The sequence below is a fragment of the Telopea speciosissima genome, chromosome 3 (genome assembly GCF_018873765.1).
Source record: "Telopea speciosissima isolate NSW1024214 ecotype Mountain lineage chromosome 3, Tspe_v1, whole genome shotgun sequence".
Classification (NCBI taxonomy): domain Eukaryota; kingdom Viridiplantae; phylum Streptophyta; class Magnoliopsida; order Proteales; family Proteaceae; genus Telopea; species Telopea speciosissima.
Window position 1 is genome coordinate 4,290,889 of NC_057918.1, and position 19,668 is coordinate 4,310,556.

At 39.9% G+C, this 19,668-nt stretch overlaps 2 protein-coding genes across 3 annotated transcripts in view; both read right to left on the reverse strand.

Moving 5' to 3' along the window:
* LOC122654118 (lysine histidine transporter 2-like) overlaps nt 1–5,855 on the reverse strand; it is an 84,890-nt gene extending 79,035 nt beyond the window's left edge. Inside the window, exons 1-8 of one of the 2 annotated variants that reach the window (XM_043848097.1) lie at nt 5,720–5,855; nt 3,013–3,170; nt 2,448–2,831; nt 1,965–2,358; nt 1,739–1,844; nt 1,533–1,624; nt 1,367–1,435; nt 1,118–1,270 (exon numbers count right to left, since the gene is read on the reverse strand). In XM_043848097.1, coding sequence (XP_043704032.1) covers nt 1,172–1,270; nt 1,367–1,435; nt 1,533–1,624; nt 1,739–1,844; nt 1,965–2,358; nt 2,448–2,831; nt 3,013–3,170; nt 5,720–5,770 — 1,353 coding nt within the window. In that variant the 5' untranslated portion in view covers nt 5,771–5,855 and the 3' untranslated portion in view covers nt 1,118–1,171. Of the gene's footprint in view, nt 1–1,117; nt 1,271–1,366; nt 1,436–1,532; nt 1,625–1,738; nt 1,845–1,964; nt 2,359–2,447; nt 2,832–3,012; nt 3,171–5,719 lie in introns of those variants that run through there. The other variant, XM_043848098.1, reaches the window with a different exon arrangement.
* A 6,528-nt stretch (nt 5,856–12,383) lies between these two features.
* Nucleotides 12,384–16,678, reverse strand: LOC122655914 (espin-like). The gene is made up of 3 exons (XM_043850298.1): nt 15,784–16,678; nt 12,614–13,995; nt 12,384–12,577 (listed from the first exon to the last, which is right to left on the reverse strand). Exons 1-2 carry the CDS (start codon nt 16,489–16,491, stop codon nt 12,697–12,699), a joined length of 2,007 nt encoding a protein of 668 aa, XP_043706233.1. The 5' UTR covers nt 16,492–16,678; the 3' UTR covers nt 12,384–12,577; nt 12,614–12,696.
* Between the last annotated feature and the right edge of the window lie 2,990 nt (nt 16,679–19,668).

Here is a 19,668-nt window from a genome sequence, read left to right on the forward strand (position 1 = left end):
ATTGTTTCCCATTCCTGGGTAAGTTTGGTTGAGGTTGATCTGGGTTTGAATGCATTGGAAGTGGTATTTGAGAGACAATTCAGTAAGACTGGGACTCTCATCAACGAGCACAAAATATACTTGGTAGCTTCACCCTTCTATGATCTGATGATAATTGGGTTCAAATTCAAAGGATATCCTTAAGAAAATAAGCCACGATGCCCTCGTGTGGATCCCTTGCAATCCTTCTTAACACTGTGGACCTCGCATTCTCTCTCCTGCATTAAAAATCCCCTATTTGACAGTTCAAAACTCATGACATCCATTGGCGCAAAAATGCATATGGTTGTCAGAGGAAATCCTCTCCCAAAATTAATATTCAGTTCCAGCCCTACTCAAGGCCCGAGCATTGTTGTGGCTCAACCCATAGCCCCTCGGTTAGGCTTGGGCTCTCAATCTCTCTCTTTCTTTCTAATACGGTACAAGCCTGTGCGGGTTGCAACGGGGTTGGGCTGGGCCAGGGTCTGACCAAACATCAGGCTGGGATGTCTCAGAGCCTATAATGTTCCAAGTATCCCTCCAATTGAAGGGGTTGGATTCCTACCCATATATCTGACATGTTTTGAAATTGGCATAGATTTGCCCTAGAATCAGTATATTCTTGATAGATCCAGATCGGAAGGGATCGACAAATCCGAACCCAAATGATTAGAAGCCCTTAAAATTCTTGTTTGAAACTAATAAAGGACAAGCGGTGTAAGAGGAACAAATCAAACCCACAAATAAATAAGATGACACCTATTGCATAGAACTACTATGATTTACATTGTTTCTCTGATTTAAGATTAGAACCATCATTTACAACGGCATTTTGGCATATAGAACCATTAAGACCCACAGATAAATAAGATAAAACCTATGGTATATAACCAGACATTCTTTTTTTTTTTCGAACCAGACATTCAAATGATGCAGAAACTGAAACAGAAAATGGAAGAAGACCCAACAAAGGATTCCTACCATTCACTTCGGCTAATGTATATACCAAACACCCACAACCTGTCCAAAGATGTTTATTTGACTTAAAAGATAAACTTTACTCAGCAAGGTGAGGGCATGGACTTCACTGGCAACATCATCATCTACATTAAGTTCCTCTATAAACTACCTTCCCTTATTGTGCCAAGATGATCTACGAGTAAAACTTGTACTGACTGGCCGAAAGGATAATCTGCCTAAGTGCACCAATGGGTGCTAGAATCAACAATAAAACTCCCAGTATGATGCAGATCTGCAAAAACCATCAACCCAACTTTGATTATTAGCTGTGAATCAGAGACAAAACAAAACAGACAAAAAAAAGGACTAAATTTCCTTCTATACATACCCAATTTGTGAACCAAGACAAGCTGAATTTTCTTGGCTTGTAGATGACGAGCCACATGATGCAAGGGAGCTGAACAATTCACAAAGGAGAGCAAAAGTTAATATGGGATTGAAAAACCGTGTTAGATCTGTTTCAGAAAAGTAAGAAGAAGAAAATTTCGGCTTACAAAGTATGTAGTAGGTGCAAGAACAAAGCCTCCGAAAAACCCAAGAAGCCCACCAAAGAATGGGAATGTCATAGCAAGGAACATAGTAAGTGCTGCAATCAAAGTGAAAAGAGAAGATGAGTGGAAGAGTTAGAGCCCTATCAATCAATATTGCTAAAGGCAGATTTTAGACCCACTAAATGAAGATAGAGAGATTATTTACTTACCAACATATGTTGTTCTTGCAATGAAACGAAGTCTAAAACAAGGAGTGAAATGCATCTTCTTCACCAAGAAGGTTTCAATCATGTCAAACACTGGCATTGCATAGATCTACAAGCAACAAAATGACAGGAAGAAACAAGATCAGATTTTTTATGTCAAAACACTGTCAAGAAGAATTAAAACTGTGTAAACAGAGTGTTACTAAAGAATGAGAATTGAGAACTGCACCTGATAACTTCCAATAACATGGACGACAACAAACATGTTAGCCATAGCAATCAACCACTTGGGTTTCTCCAATGATATAAGAATGTTGTCTTCCACACTATTGCCAAATATCCAGTACCCAATAATTGCAACAGGGAAGTAACATATGGCAACAACGATATAGGCGACAACCACACCCCTCCACATGGGCTTCTTTGAAGGCTTTTCAGGTGTAGAAGGAATTGTTGCCTGGATCTCTAGCACCACATTGTGCCCAGCATAGGCAAAGGCTACATCACCAAGGGCGCTCAAGAAGTTAAAAACAACATCTGTTCTGGTTTTGCCTGCGTAGGTATACTCCACAGTTGGTTGAACCCCCTTGGCTACAGAAGCTGTCCAAGCAATTGTAGAATAGCTATGCAAGAAAAGCATTATAAGTCATTAGGACTAATAGAAATGTCACCTCAGAGAGAGAGAGAGAGAGAGAGAGAGAAAGAGATTTACCTAAGGGACATTACAGCTGCGGACAAGGAGACTGCAGAGATGGAGTTGAAATTGGGAAGGAAGGAGAGAACAAAATGACAAGAGGCGAAAATCATGATAAAGTAAGTGAGCCTGATTTCAGGGGCGTTAGGGCTCACAAGGTCATGGACCTTCTTCAGTGATTTCCCTCCTGTGACCATATAGACTATGTTCACACCAATCTCCACGATCAATTGCTGTGGAACCACAATCCAAAGGCCAAGCTTCTCACCAAAAGCATGCTGACCCAATTCATGGTACCTGTCAAATCGTTTCCCTGGAACCATTTCATGCATCTCAACCATTTGCCATAAGGTGTAAAAGGTGACGACCCATGATATTACAAGCACAGCCATACCAGGACCCCTATAATCAACATTGATAAGAGTTTCAATCCATGGAGAAAAAGATTTAAATTCCAAAACCCATTAAAAATTAGCCATATATATATATATATATTCATTCATGGAATACAAGAAAATCCCCAAACAGTAGCCTTTATAAGAAATGTAAAACATGTAACGGGTAAGAAAGGAAAGTTACGAACCATCCAAGCTCGGCCATGGCATAAGGAAGGCCGAGAACACCAGCACCAACCATGGCAGTGACATTGTGGAAGGCAGAATACCACCATTTCGCATTCCTTGAAGAAGTGATGGGAAGCCAGTCATCGACGGCCTTATCTTTTGCAGATTCCCCATGGTTCTGTTCCGCCATTGAGTAATTGTTTTTTACAGAGAACAATAAAAATCAGATCAATACAAATTACAAACTACTAATAAGAATCTGATATATTCCTAATAATTATAAGGTTTGTCACCTTTGAATCTTTTCAAAGGTGACAAAACCTAGAGAGAGGGAGAGAAACAGAGAGAGGGAGAGACACAGAGAGAGCTTGGCCTTTGCAGGGATTAAGTAGGAACCAGAGGGAACGTGGTCATGTCTATATATATGGTACAATAGGAGAGATCAATTTCTACAAAAAAAAAAATAAAAAATGAAGGAGAGATGAATCAGGCGAAGAATCAGGAGAAGAAAGTTGGATTAACCACACACACACACACACACACACAGGGACAGTTGTCCGTTGTGGGAGAATCTCCAAATTTGGACAGTAGTGATTCACTGTGATTCATAGAATCAAAATGGCGTTACATGACCTTGTAATTGTGAAATTACAAAAAAGACTCACTTTGGTTGAGTTTTTGATGGCTTTTTGTAGGGGTGTCAATGGGCCGGTTCGGGCCTGTTTCGGTTCGGGTTTTTTAGGTTTCGGTGTGACTTTTATAGAAACCGAAACCAAACCATTAAGAAATGTTCGGTTTCGTTGCAGTTTCGATTTCGGTGCGGTTTGGTTTCGTGTCGGTTTCGGTTTATGATAACGGGTTGATATCGGTTTGGATTCGGTTTGGTACCGATTTTATATAACTAGTAAGGTCCGGTTAGTGCTAATTTTTCTTCTCTTTCTCTTTTAAGTACATAAAATATTTCAAATGCAATGCATCTTTGTATCCTATGTCTTATGGCCTATGGATACAATTGGTTGGATAATCACTGACAAAGGATATGAGATAAAGTGAGAAACTATCACAACACATTTAGGGGGCAATGGGGCATTAGGCATTTATTGATTTACTTATTTATCGGGTTAGGTTGGTTCGGTTTGGGTTCGGGCCTAACGGTTTGGGCTACCGGTGCACCGTCGGGCTAGCCCAAACCAAACCAAATCGTTTGCTTCTCTAGATCCACAAATCGAACCCGAACCATTAAGAGTTTGGTCCGGTGTGGTCCGGGCTAGTTCGGGCCGGTTTCATCGGTTCGGGTTGGGTATTGACACCCCTAGCTTTTTGGAACAAATGGAGGGGCTTTTTTGGTAAATGGAAAATTAAGATGGAATCTGTGGTGGACCATGATCATAGGAATCTCTTTCCATGTTTTTTTTTGGAAATTGGAATGAATTGGCAACACCATGATGAATAGATTCCAATCCAAGGGACGAGGTTGTCCATCTATTGAGGCTTGTTTTGTGATTTATCTGATATGGAATGGAAGAGAGGAATATTGAGAGTCTTTAAAAGAGATTTATGTTTGGAGATGGACAGTTGGGAATTGGGATGACAGTTGGGATCTGGAGATTCTGAATCTGTGATTTACACCTACCATTTCTGTTCCCTAAAATCAGTAAACCTCCGATCCACCAAAACTTTACCAAAATTATCTCCTGCATTAAAGTGCTAAATTGGGAAAAGGCTCCCGAGCCTAAGGCGTACGGACCTGACTCCTGGGCATCTGGGCAGTCGGGCTGCATGTGCAGTGTCAAACTCAAGGCAGCACGCTTTCACCACCTTACCCCTGCCCAAGCACCTTGCCCGAGTAGGGGTAAGGCGGTCAAAGCGCACTGCCTTGAGCCTGGCGCTGCACATGCAGCCTGGCTGCCCAAATGCACAAGATATTTTTCGAAGGCGTATACAATACCCGTGTGTGGCCCATTTCCAACCCCTGCGTGAATTGCATAAAATGACCGTCATGCCCCCATAGATCCAACCAGTCCTGGACTTAGGTTTAGACCCAACCATGTTGGGCTCTCTCAGGGCAGGGTCAGGCTTGACCCTATTTTTGTCATCTTCATGTGACTTGTTCAGAATCTTCAGATATCGGCATGACAGAGTGGGTGGAGAGATGCGTCGGGCTCTTCTATTGTCGAGCTGCCTGTACTGTAGTGTGCGCCCCAAACACACCAAGGCGGTAAAAAGACCACCTTATCCCTGTTCGAACGCCTTGTCCGAGAGGGATAAGGCAGTCTTTTCCACCTTGCTGTGTGTGGGGCGCATGGAAGTAGAGGATCAGATTGAGTCCCATATGAATATTTGTAAAAAAATCTAAATTCCCAAAAGAAATGGAATTTGATTTAAGTTGCAGACCAAAACTATATATGCACAGATTTGTCTGGCAATACAGAGTTCAAACATAAACACAGAAGAAAAGAATGAAACAAAACAGAACATAGTTAATACCCAAACTGCAGTGTATCATTAAACAGAGAAGATTGAAAGAAGAAAAAAAAGGAGGAAGAGGTCAGAGTCTCAGAGAGAACAGAGGGAAATTGCAGAGTAGATGGCCGAGTCAGGTTGAGTTTTTTAAGTTTCACACCTGCACATTCTAACTCAGTCAAGCCTTCTCCCTCACCTCCCCTTTTTTTTTTTTTTTTTTTTTTTCTCTCTCTCTTTTAGAAGAGTTATTGAAAGTAATCATACCTGGACAGAGCTAAAAGAATTGAGTTCATAAGGTGGAGATTCGGTTCCCATGGCTACCGTGAGCTACGATCATTCAAACCAGAGAGAACTGAGAGAAGAGAAGAGAAGAGAAGAGAGGAGATGAGAATAGAGAAGTAGGGAGAGAAGATAGAAGGAAGTTGTTAATGAATTGGGTTTATATGGGGGGAGAAGAACAAAAAGAAAGAAAATCGTTGAGAGAAGACACCAATTAGATTTGTTAGGTTTGGAATGAATTGATTGCATTAACTTGAAAGATTACAATGAGAGAGTCCTGTTTAAATATCACAACTATGAAGATACGAAGGAGGAAATTAGAGTCCTAATAGAAATAGAAATTAGAGTCCTAATAGGGTGCTGCATCTAATCACATGTAATAATAATAATAAACGAAATATGAGATAAAATATCACGGCTAATAAGATTAAAAGTGGATAGTTATTAGAATTTAAGTGGATAGTTATTAGAAGTTACCAAAAAAGTGAGTCTTTGAAACCCTAATTTATCTCTTAGAGAGGACTCTATTTTGAATTCCAATTTGTAACTTTTTTTGGTATTCTACCTCTCTCTCCCTCCGCAGAGTCTCGTATAATGGGACATTTTAATGGTAGAGAACATTTAATGGTTACGCGTCTTCCTTTGTCGACCCTTCCCTTTCCTTCCTTTCCATTCCATTTGCAGGGGAGAGTTCCCCAGGAAGGAAGCAGTAGTAAGTAGCTAGTAGGGGAAGAAACTGAAACTGAAACTGAAACTGATGAGGCCAAAACCAGAAACTGATGAACACGTTTTCCCATTTTGGTAAAGTGGAAAACGATGTTGTAGACCTACCTTCAACTTTCACTTAAAAAAAAGTAGGGTTGATGCTTTAATGGAGGCATACGAATCCGGAACAGCTACCCACATGGGGATGGGTGGGGACAGATATGACCCTCCATGGGGCGTGGGTCCCACACCCTCCATCCACACCCCCATGGAGGGTTCGATTTGTCTTCACCCGTTCCCGTGTGGATAGTAGACCTGAACTCGACGCGTATTTCTTCCACATGTTTAGCGTGGGAGTGGTCACACTTGTGGAATTGTTATCCTCTCCTGTCCGTTATCCGGATAGGACCGTGCTATCCCCTCACATGGGTGATGCTTTAATGGAGGCATACGAATCCGGATCAACTACCCACATGGGGATGGGTGGGGACAGATATGACCCTCCATGGGGCGTGGGTCCCACACCCCCATGGAGGGTTCGATCTGTCTTCACCCGTTCCCGTGTGGATAGTAGATCTGAACTCGACGTGTATTTCTTCCACATGTTTAGCGTGGGAGTGGTCACACTTGTGGAATTGTTATCCTCTCCTGTCCATTGTCCGGATAGGACCGTGCTATCCCCTCACATGGGGGTGCAAAATGACGACCTAACCCCCTGCCCAAAAAAATTGCCCAAGCGAGGTTAGGTCGTCATTTCACACCCCCATGTGAGGGGACAGCACGTTCCTGTTCGGGCAACAAACAAGAGAGGAAAAAAATTCCACACGTGTGCAGGGAATGTTCTCGTACGTGAACGACTCACAGCCATTCAGATGGAATCCATTTTATTGGAATATTCCATCTGAATGGCTGTGAGGCATATAAATACGCTGAACATTCACCCCCCTCGTCACACTCATTGGTTTACTGGTATGCCCTCCACAAGTATTGATACGATGACCGAATGGTTTACAGATCCCGATTCTTGGATGTTCTTAATCGACTGATTGGGGGGGGGGGGGGTTTGGGTTCAAATAATTGGGTTTTCAGATCTGAGGAATCGATTCTAGGGTTTTTTTTGGGATCCAGTCCGATCAATTCTGGCTTATTCTGATTTGATCCCAATTGGAATCAACAGGGATTAATTTGACCCCGGGATCAGATCAGATCAGATCGGATTGGAATCAACCCCCAATTTCGACTTTAAAACGCTTCCTCTGAAGCACCGTACATGTGGACGGAAGTAGGAAGGGTATGACAGAGTCATGCTCTTAGGCGTCGGATGGGAATAAACAAAGGATCGAAATGACCAACCCCCATCTATTTGACGCATCATCATCATCGGATCTCAAACACCCAGCTTGAATGAAAACTGTCCCCTAAAAATATTAAGACACAGATTTCCTACTCACAATTTATGTAATTTTTTCATTACTTTGGTAATTGTTCCTTTATTTTGTAATTTTTGAAAAATTGAAAACAGTAACGAATGAACAAACACAGCCTAATTATTTGTTTACTATGATACTCCCAATTAATTATTGGATCGAGTTTTCCTCCATCCACGATAAATGGAATTGGTGACAAAAGGTGGGAATGGCTATCAAGAAGGTATTTTGACGAATTTAGCTCGTCTCCAGGGAGCCCAGCATGGGTTGGGGGCATCCAATCGTTGGGCTGTGCCACACATCCCTAGGTGTGCATCGAGATGTGGGCGGCACAGCTCAACCGTTGGATGTCCCCTGGGCGCTGGGCTCCCTAGAGACGATCCTAATACTGTTTTGAAACATACTAAAACCTTAAAGAGGGGTTTGTAAACCCTAGGATGGTGGGTGAACCATCGTCTTCTATGGATGGAAGAAAACTTTGTCCTTATTTATTTATATTTTTTTTTCTGAGAAGGGAAGGACAGTGAGTGGTGGATATTCTTCACCATGTGAATTCGTATAGAAGAGTAACGAATTGAATAATTTGAGTCATACAAAAAAATGGTAAGAATTAAAATCACTTCTTCAATTAAGGCTCCAACTGAATCAATGTGTCTGACTCTCCTCCTTTCCGTCTTTCCCTTCTCTACCCTTCAACCTTTTATCTTACCCTTTTCACTCTTATATCACAATAACCACCCCCAGATTGGAGGTCAAGTAAATGTTGCTGTCCTTAACACTTGCTCATTTTGGGATTGACTAGCTAATTCTTTTTTTAAGTGAGAGATTAATGTTCATATTTCACAAAAGCATACGACTTATTTAACATTGGAGAAAGTTTTCCTTCACCATTTGATAGGCCTATAAACGGATCGGATTCGGCTCGGATTTTCTGGTCGAATACGGATACCTCTAAACGGATTCGGATGTGGATCGAATTCGGATTTTCGACCATCCGTTTACACCTCTGCCTTGTGTAACCCGAACCTTCCTCCCCCTAGTGGATACAATTCACTCTCAATCTATAGTTTTAGATCATGATTCTCTTCTCCTCATATTCTAGAACCTGTTGAATCTTAAAAAACCCTCAAGATCGTTATTTACTTAATTTTTTATAATTAAATATTTGAATTTGAATTTTTAGCGGAGTATTCGGATTTTTTTTCAAATATCTCTAATTGAATACGAATGCCTCTAAATAGATACGAATGTGGATCAAATTCAAATTTTCAATTATCCATTTACAGTCCTACCATTTGACAATCGTAAATACTCCTCTCCTATAGGATGAAACCTTAATTACCCTTATATTTATTTTCCTTATTTCACCACTATTAATGTCCATAGTGAAAGACCACGACTCCCCCCCCCCCCCCCCCCCACCTCCTACCCCCTTGGACGTAAGATAAAGAATGAAAAAAAGGTGCAACACCCGATTTTTATGTCCAAAAATATAAAATAAAGACCCAAAATCATCCACTTCTGAATACTTTTGATTCATGATTGCTAAAAGGACAAAGGAAGGCACAACAACAGTGTTCAATTCTTGCATGTGCCTTTCTCATATCCCACCATGGACCTCACAACTTCTCTCCTCAATAAATGCCCTTTATTGGACGGTCATCCTTCCCCATATTGGTCCAAAACTCCATTCTGACATAGTGTGAAACCTATAACTATTCATTATTATAGAAGCAAAGAAGGATGTTCTACTTTAATTTGGGTTCATTAATGACTCATTTGAACCTAATGGCTGCTCATCATGATCAGATTCAATAGTGATTGCTTTGTAATCTAAAACCTAATATTTGGTTGGGTTGGGATTAAACAAATTTTTATCATTTTCTATTGAGCTTCATTTGGTCTATATTATGAATAAACTCGAGGGTTTGGTTTAAGACAGTTGCAGGTACAATGCCTTTGAGTTCTGAACCATCAGATTCAGATTCAAGTAATAAATTCCAACGACTTATGTGGCTGATGTAAATGTCCTTGTGATCCCAGTCTATCCAATGTAATGTATATAGCATCTACACGCGTTCATACAATTCTTTTAAAATACTAAAAATGAAAATTCATTTTAACATAAAAATTTTAGGGTTTTTTACAAATGCCCTCTTGAAAATGCCCATTTGTTCAAATGGATTCAAGCCCTAACCGATTTGTGGAAAAAAAATTTTAGTTTCAAATCCTTAATGATTTGGGGAAGATGAGGGCAATTTAGTCATTTTATTCTTTAATTTTGATGGATTTTTATCATAGAGGTATTTTGATCATTAGATTTCCTGAAACTAACGTCTAACGTTCCAAATTAACGAACTGGACCAAAGTGCTACACTGTTTTGAAAGTAGAAGGAAGTTTGCAATTAGAAAAATTGTAGGGGCATTTAGACAAATGGGCATTTTCAGGGAGGCATTTGTAAAAAACCCAAAATTTTAATGAGTTAGTTTAAAGCTTTCAGCTAATTTCAACCTAATTCCATGACATTAATTAAGAATATGATGGCATCATAAGTAATAGACTTAGAACATTAAACTCAAATCAAATTATGACAAACAATACCATATGAATCTGTTCTTTTTAATGTCTAAATGATAACTTCTCACAGTGTCAAAAAGAAAAGATTAGATCAATCATAAGGTTTGTCACATACTATGAATTGTTTATGAAGGTGGCTGCCTCAAGAGAGTATCGGAGACACTCCCAGAAATTTGTGAATTCAAGGTTCATTGGCCACACAAATCTCTTTCCCTCTGTCTCTCTTTCTCCCTTTCTCTCTTTCTTGGTGCTTTTTGTTAGGAATAATCCAATATCAACTAATATGGGATTTTACATGATTACGTATATTAGTTGGGTATCGTCACTTAATAATTTAAGCTTTTGGGTTGGACACTTCAACATACTATGAAAACACAAGACTCATTAAGCCTACATCGTCTACACTCTGGGAACTTAGATGCATGACTACATGTACTAGTTGGACTCTCCATTTGAAGCTTTTAGGTTGGACAGTTCAACATGGAGTTCATATCAACTCCTCACATGGAGACGGGTGGAAACAGATCTGAAACCTCCATGGGGGTGTGAGACCCATGTTCCATGGAGAGTTCAAATCTATCCCCACCCGTCCCCATGTAAGGAGCTAATGCAGACTCTTCAACATGGTATCAGAATATCAGATTCATTAATCCCATATCGACCAACTCTAAAAAAGATGGGGTGGCCGACAGCGTAGTTATTATGTAAGCTTTGCTAATGTAAAAGATTGGCCGGCCGATAATGTAAAAAAGATTAATTATCATGTAAGCTTTGCCAATGAGAATTTGATTGTACATAGAATGTGTTCAATACATATAAAGTGGGTCAGTGGATGAAAGCCAACCTCTTTTGAATCTTCTCATTATTCTTTGCTTCTCTGAATCTCCTCTCTCACAACTCAGAAAAAAGAATCCAAAATAAAGTGGGTTCAGTGTGTGAGAGAGCCAACCTCTTTGAATTTTCTACTTTTTCTTTGCTTTTCTGAATTTTCTCATCCACAACTCAGACAAAAGAATCCAAAATTTCTCTCTAGAAAATATACTTAAAAGTTAAAAATTGTAAGTCTTCCCTTCTATAACTTCCTTTGTTGGGTTTTACCCAGACCACCAATTGATTATAAAGGGGGTTGAATTCCAACGCCCCTTTTATAATCTAAGTATCAAACCTAAGGCTGTGATTGGTATGCATTCTCGGAATAGATTTTAGGTTTAGATCGCATTCTGAAACCTGTTTTTCTTTATTTCCTCGCTTTAGAATGCGTTCTAGATCCAAAATCTATTCCGAGAATGCATAAGGTGTTGAATATGGTATTGTAGTTTAAGCCTTTAAGACATTCCAATGATTTTATAAATTTCATCTTCCTCAATGCCATTATAGAATTTATGGAACCAAAATCAAATCGTATAAACAAACCAAATTCAAACTAGATAACCAAAATAAAACCAAATGTACTGAGCTGAAACCAAATGGTTTAGGCAAAACCGAACCGGTAAACACCCTAATATAGAAGACATGATTGATTCATAGGTTTAATGTATGCTAAAATGCAAAGATGGTGAGGATGCCAAAGCCATGTTAGCAGAGATTCAAAGAAGACCTAGGGGAAGAGAGAATCACTAGTACTAAATGATAATCCAGTTACATTTAAAAAGAAGAAGAAAAAGAATCTGCCAGCATAAGCCACTCTCTCAATCTTTTGCACTCTTCCTCGAAGCTTTGCTTGCGAAATCCACAAGGGCTGAATGCTCCAATGGACCTGCAAATCTTTTTGTTCTTGGTTTGTATTCAAAGCTGTGGAATCCAAATCCTCAAGGATGCAAAATCCAGAGAACCATTAATTTGATGGGAAAGTTACTCCCTTCAGAATGGTGATTAGTAATTAAACAGCCTATTCTGGATGGAATTGACAGTAAGAAATATGGATTAGACAGGGGAAGAAGAAGGAGCCCAGTCCAGTTCACTGCATGGGCCATCCAGAGGAATCACAAAACTGAGCCAGAATATATTGTGGTAGAATTAAAAATCACATCATTCTTACTTGTGATTAACTCAACTTCTCGCCGTCTAATACTACAGTATAAACATTTTCAGATTCCAAACTTCAGACTAGAAAATAACAAAAGAAGGTTCACACTACACATGACTGCTAAGTGATTTACACATAAAAGCATGAAGTAAACCTGATTAGATGCTCTGTATCAGTGCACCATCTGTTCAGATCAACTCAATCAAGCCACTGATAGAAGTGAACGCTAGTATCCCTGGTTTGACGGTGCCCCCCTGATAGGATCTTCTACACCCAAGCTCTGTGTACCAAAACAAAAATACTGGTTCATCAACCTCCGGTTAATTGAGGTTTGTTTTTGGTTCATGTCCGCTGCTCCATCAATTAGAGATTGATTAGAGCAGGAGGGATCTACAATTTCATTTCCAGTATGCATGCCCTTTTGTTTATCTGAGGAGGTAGGTGACGGAATTGGTGATACTGAGAAAGAACTGGTAGGTGATCGGGCGGGAACAACTAGATGCGGCATGGCCTGAATAACACCTTGCATTAGTCCTGCAGCAAACTTCTTCTTGCTTGATGGACTTGGAAGACTACTCCTGACAGAAAGAGCCCTTTTGTTGTTGGGAAGCGATGAGGGCTTTGAGAATCTCTGTCTGAGTGGAGTTGGAGTCTCCTCCATATCACTCCATTTCTTACATGATCCAACTGAATTATCATCTCCCAACTTCTTCAAAGCTTCAGGTTTCTTTTCTTTTCGCCTTGGCCAGCGAAGGAGAATCTTTAGACGCCTTGCTGCATAGTTTACAGAATGAGGCCTTTTATTATCAAAAGAGCTGTGGCTCCCATCAACAGAGTCAAAGTTACTCTGTTCACTAGAGCATGTTGCACTTCCCAGATCACCACCAGCTTCCAGCATATTACCAATGCCCGTGTGCAAGAATATCTCCGCATCAGAGATTTTAAAGGAAGTTCCAGGACTGCTTCCAATACCTTGCATCTTTAGGTGAGAAACAATGGCACTTCTAGCCATATAGTCCTGACAATTGGAGATTCCACCAGCTGAGATCAACTGTTTGATGAGTAATTCAGACAATGCAGATTTTGGCCGTTGTCTGAGAAGATCTAACGGTGTCATACTATATACATCACGAATATTTAGATCAATTGAAGGTATCCTCATTAGGAGTTCCACCAGATTAGAGTGAATATTCTCGAGAACAGCCATATGAAGAGCAGTTCTTCCTTCATGGTTTCTGATATTAATGACATCTTGCATATTCATGATCTTTCCACAGACCAACTGCTTCATGAGCTCAATCTGTCGGTCCAACCTTCGGAAACCTGGAGTTCGGAAACCAGCCACAGCCATATGTAGGAAGGTATCTCCCCCGTTGTTTTTCAAAGAGACGGATGAAGGAGATGCAAGAATTAGAGTGTCTAACACATCTAAGTGACCCCTGTAAGCAGCCATATGCAATGCTGTGTTTCCTTGATTGTCAGTTGAAGTGATGTTATCAAAGGATGCCACTAGATACTTGACTACCTGCATAAAAAGACCAGATTAATGTGGGTGGGGGGAAACAGAAAAAATATTGAGTGGTCAAGCATAAAAAGTTCAGAGATAAAATAAAATTTTGACAAGAGCTACCTCCAAGGGATGCATTTATGGGCATAAATATTTTTGATGGCAATACTGTATATACGGTTGATAAGAGTTGGATAGCTGAGAGAGAGATTATGGCTATCATCTAAGTCTATCAGTCTATTAAAAAAAATAGCAATACATGCAAAATCATTTCGAAGCTATGTACAAGTTTTCCAAAATTGGGACAACATAACTGGATGATTATAACTACTGATATATGGCATAGAGACATTAACAAAACTTCCTTGTTTCTTTCCTTATCATCGTGCAGTTAAGAAAATAATATAAGGATTGCAAGGATAAAATTGTCCAATCTCTGACTCCTGGAAAAAGTGGGGAATGACTTCTGGAGAAAGGGGGGTGGGGAAGCTTTTGGGGGATGGAGATTTCTCAGTTGGACATACTGAATTCTGGTTCCAACTTCCAAGTTCCTGGATTTGTAACACATGAATGAAGATTCCGTCCCCATATTAGAATCCAACATTAGATTTACCATTTCATGTAATCTGTAGGGAACTGTCATGATCCAGGACCCTAAAGAGAAAGGAACCATAAGTTTCTTAGCAACAAGGATCAACCCATGAAATAGGGGAAAATAGTAGCCTGTTCAAATATAGGTTAGTAATGTATATGAAATACTAACAGAGTATAATAATTAATAAACTACCCTCATGCATTAATTAAAACAATGATAAAATGGTTGAAACCCCAGAGCATAAAGAAAAACTGATAAAGAAGCAAAGTGAAATCGTGACAGACACCCACTCCCTGAAAAAAAGAAAGGAAAGACTGGAAAACGGGACATAAAGTAGTTATCAAAAAGATCCATCCTCCGCACGGAGGTCCCATCCAGAAACACATTAATGCTGAGTGATTTACTGTGTTACTGGATCTTTGGATCAGTAAAAAGGAAGAAGATACCTCTGATTCAATCAAGGTGACAATGATCTTGTCTGACATTTCTGTATCAGTTTAAGCACCAACTGGATAAACCTTTAGCATGTGTTGTAGGAGTAACATAAGATAAATTTTAAGGAACAAAAGAAAATTCACCAATAATGCATTCTCTAGATACCTACAACCATCAGGGCTTCATATGCCATTTTAATCCTTGACAATGTCCGTTACTGCAGCTGAATGATCAATATAATGGATTAATGTTTACTATCAATTCAATGGATAGATCTTCACTAACTGCAGATTTGTCCACTATTAAGCTGCCCATCACCGCTCTGGTTCTCACTCAAGAATGGACATGATGAAATAAAATAGGAATCTTTTTCTTTTCTTATGTATATACGTTCACTATGCATAAGCATTCATGAAAATTTGGATGAAAGGCCATATAAAGTAATTATACGTAAAATGAATTCTGAAGTTTCAGTTTTTTTAGTACTTTTTCATAAAAAAACCTTCCTCCCCCCCCCCCCCCCACCACCACCACCAAAAATAAACACCTTTATTTCCTTCCGGAAAAACCCAATTAGCTATAACAGCAAATGACTTCCTAAACAGAGATCACAATTTGCAGATTAAACTTCTATCCCACAAAAGGCTAAATCAGAAACCGCGCCACCAATAGATTAGGAAACTTGAACAGGGTTGAATACAGAGGGATCTGTTAAGGTAATTAATTTTTAAAAGAAGCAGCAGCAGCAGCAAGCAAGCGAGGGCTGGAAGGTTTACCTCAACTTGTCCCCTGCCAGAGGCCGCATGCAGGATAGTAGAACCCTGAATATCCCTATAAGCCAAGCCATCAGTGCAATCTGCAAGAAGCTCCCTGAGGATCTCCAAGTTACCTCCTCTAGCTGCAGCATGAACAGCCCTGTTCACCATCTCCCACCTAAAAACCGAAGGAACCTCATTTGGCTGTTCCTCCATTTCTCCGCCACTGTTCATCAAACACCTTGGTGACACTGCGAAATCAAAGAGGAGCCTGAACACCCCGGAATTCCTGCTCCTTGCAGCAGCATATAATATATCAGTGACACCGAACTCTCCTTCCCCAAAGACTAAGAGAGGGTCTCTGTCAAGCAGTTCCTTCACAAAACCCAAGTCCCCAGCGGAGGCAGCAGTGTATAGAAGCCATCCACCGTAGCCGGCACGTATGAGGGAGTTGCTTCCCCTCTTACTCTGACATTCAACGAACAGCTTCCGAGCAACCTGGGAACGACACTTGGCGACGTCCTTGAACTGAGCTTCGTCGTCCCAGACAGTCTCAAGACGGCGAATTCGCCTCAGGGAGGTGAGCTTGATGAGTTGGTTGGTGTCGAGGTGGAGGAGCTCCCGGACTACGTCATAGTGGCCGTTGGCAGCAGCCCAGTCAATTGGGCAAGCGTACCACCACTGATCTCCCGTGCTCTCCCACCTCAGAGGGAAGTATGAAGGAGGCATTTGAGCTCACAAAGGACAGAAATTTGATCTCAGCAGACGAAAATGCAGGGAGCGAATTATAGCTTCTCGGGGCCTTTCGAGATGGCAACAACAAAATATGAAAAATTCACGATTTTGAAAATAAAATTGTGAAAGAAAAGCAAGGACAGATCGGTCAGATCCACAAAGAAACAAAGGATACAAAAGAAGAAAACCAGAAGAGTCACCAATTAAAGCTCGGTGAGAAGAAGAGAGAAAAACTATAAAATAAATTTACAGGAGAGTAAAAACCAGAAACATGACTAGCCAGAGCTCAGAGAATAGCAAATGAAGGAGAAGAAAAGCAAGAGCCAGAGAACAGAAATGGAAAAAACTAAGGACGACCCATTATAGCAGAGGCGAAGATGAGAGAGGAGTGACTGTAATTCCCACTAAACCAAACAGAGTGACACAGTGACAGACAACAAGAAGAAGAAGAGGGGCGAGAAATAAAGGCAAACAACATCAATTATTGCTCCCAGGAATCAAAATCACGAGGAAAGAAAGAGTCTTTACAAGGAGATGGAAACTCAAACGTAAAGGACGAAATAATAGTAGTATTCGGGAGCGTCAAAAGGAGAAGAGAAATGCAGATTTTGGAGGTTAGCCATGGTCATGGACTTGCTTTATCCTATATGGAAAAGGAAGGAAATTATACAAGGAGGAAATCCCAGAAGGAAGAAGCAAAAGAGGTTGAGATCATGAGATTCCTCTGGCCCCCGTGAGCTTAATTAAAGCAGTATTATCTACACAATCCGATATGGTTTGTGTGGGAGAAAGAGAAAGATGGAGACAGTGAGGATAGCGACTAACTTGGCGTAATTATAGAGACCATAGAGTTGAGAGTATTGGAGGAGTTGTTCCACAATCCACAGTTAAAGAAAAAAACTTTCTTGGTTTTGGCTTTTGGCCTTTGGATTGGGGAGTTTCAGTAGTCCTCCAATGGATGATTTGATCCTGTAATTTGCAATGGTGATTCTGTCACAGGTTGTTGGGGTGTTAAAAATCAGCATGAACCGGTTGGACCAATTGAAATTAATCAAAATAATCAAACCAAATGCTTTATTGGTTTTATTGGTTGTGTTCAGCTTAGGAATCTATACAAAATTCAAACCGACCAGACCCTCTCATTCACTGCAGGGCGGGAGAAGACGGGAGGGGATATTCGAAGGGTTTTTTGGGAAACATACTGATTAAAACCTTATAGGGGTTTATGAACCCTAGGATGGTGGGTGAACCGTCCTCTTTAGATGGAGGGAAACTGACTCCTAAACATAATGTCCAACATACTCTGTGACAAGATCAATAAATTTGTTTAGCCTGGCTGGCATAGTTGGCCAGATAATGTTTTAAAGTATAACAGATTGGAATTGTTTCAAATATGTAAAACATCCAATAGAAAATAAAACTACTCCCACAACCATTCATCATTCCCATCTCTTGGCAATATTGTTTTTTTTTTCTTGGTAATCAAATGTTTATTGATGAGAATGTAATTTACACATGAAGTAATAGTTACATAATTGGACTAGCCATGGAGTGGATATAGGTCAACTTGTCACACAATTCAATGACAAAGTTTTTCGAGTCAAGGTATCAGCTACATTGTTGATAGTCCTTGGAATATACGAAAAACTACATCTCCGAAAAAAGTTGTGAGAGCTGTTTGATATCACTGATAATAACAATGGTACCAGCAGGGAAGGGGCTGGTAGGTTCTGATTATGAAGATATACCAATTAGTTCCTTATTATCGGATTCCACCAAAAAATTATCAATGCAATCTCCTAGAACTTGAATCATATTAAAATATTAGAAAAACATAGAGGATTAGAAATGGCTACAAAGCATGTACCTCTACAATTTCCAACAACAAACCTAATTCATCGTGTTTTTCAATATGCAAGTATATATATATGGATGGACCTTAGTTATAACAAACGATGTCCAGTGCAATCTAGGGAGGATCATAATATACATAACCTTACCCCTCTTTTGCAGAGAGCATGTTTCTAAAATTCGAACTTGTGACCACTTGGCCACAATAGAACAACCTAACCGTCACCACTTAGTTATAAGAAGCTTCTTTAATTCCTAAAGATTGCATTACATTTACATTTACATTTCATGTACCATTATTGTCCTTTTTTGCTTTTATAATTATCTATCCTTAAATTTTTAATGGCCATAAGTTAAAAAGATGTCGTTATCTAGTCATACCCACCCACCCATACGTGAAGCTTTTTATACATATTTACCTAAAAAAAAACAGGAAGCTTTTTATACATATGGTTTATGGTTAGGTGATCCAGTCAATTCAGTGGCCTAACGAACGAATGAATGAATGGAGTAAGGTGGAAACACCTCACCGGGTGGACAACAAATGTCAACTGAGTTGGTTCATTCGTTGGACCGGAATTGGAAGGTAGGTTTAGCTCATTAGCATGATGATTGATAGATTGATATAATCCCACCTTCTACCAAAAAAAAGATATGATCCCACCTTAATAGTAATCTACTATCATCCACTTTTAGACCAATTCCCCTACGGATTAAAATCCTCTGTAATGGTGCCTTGCAGTTTGGGCATGAGAGCTCGACATGTGAAAGATGCTTCAACTAATGGTACTAGTTCGATTGACCCAGTTTTTTTCTTTCTTCTCTAGCTTGGCACTGTTGGATGTTACATCTTCCATGTATCGAACTTTAAGGCCCGCATTGCAAGGCATTGCAAATGAATTTTTCTTTGATGTATTCTGATTGGAAAGATGCAAGAAAATGTAAATTTAAAACAAAAATATAAAAAATAAATTTGAAGGGTTGAGTGAAAATTTTGTACAGCCTTTAGGATTCATGTATAGAAAGTGTTTCCTGCTCGATAGTGAAGGCTACGCCAGCAGCGAGACCTATTGAGGGCCTCTTATTGGTTCAATCAATGGGGGTAAAAATTTCATTTCATGAGAGGATGAGAGAGAAAGAGATATGAGATGTTAGTGGAGGCTACGCCTTCAAGCAAAAACATTCTCTCTAATCTTATGGGAAAGTGTTTCTGTTTGGGAACGTACGCTATGCCAACAGGAAATACCCCACCCACACAACCCCCCTTGGTATAATTAAAAGGAGACAGGGAGGTCATTACACAAGGGGAGGAGAGAGATA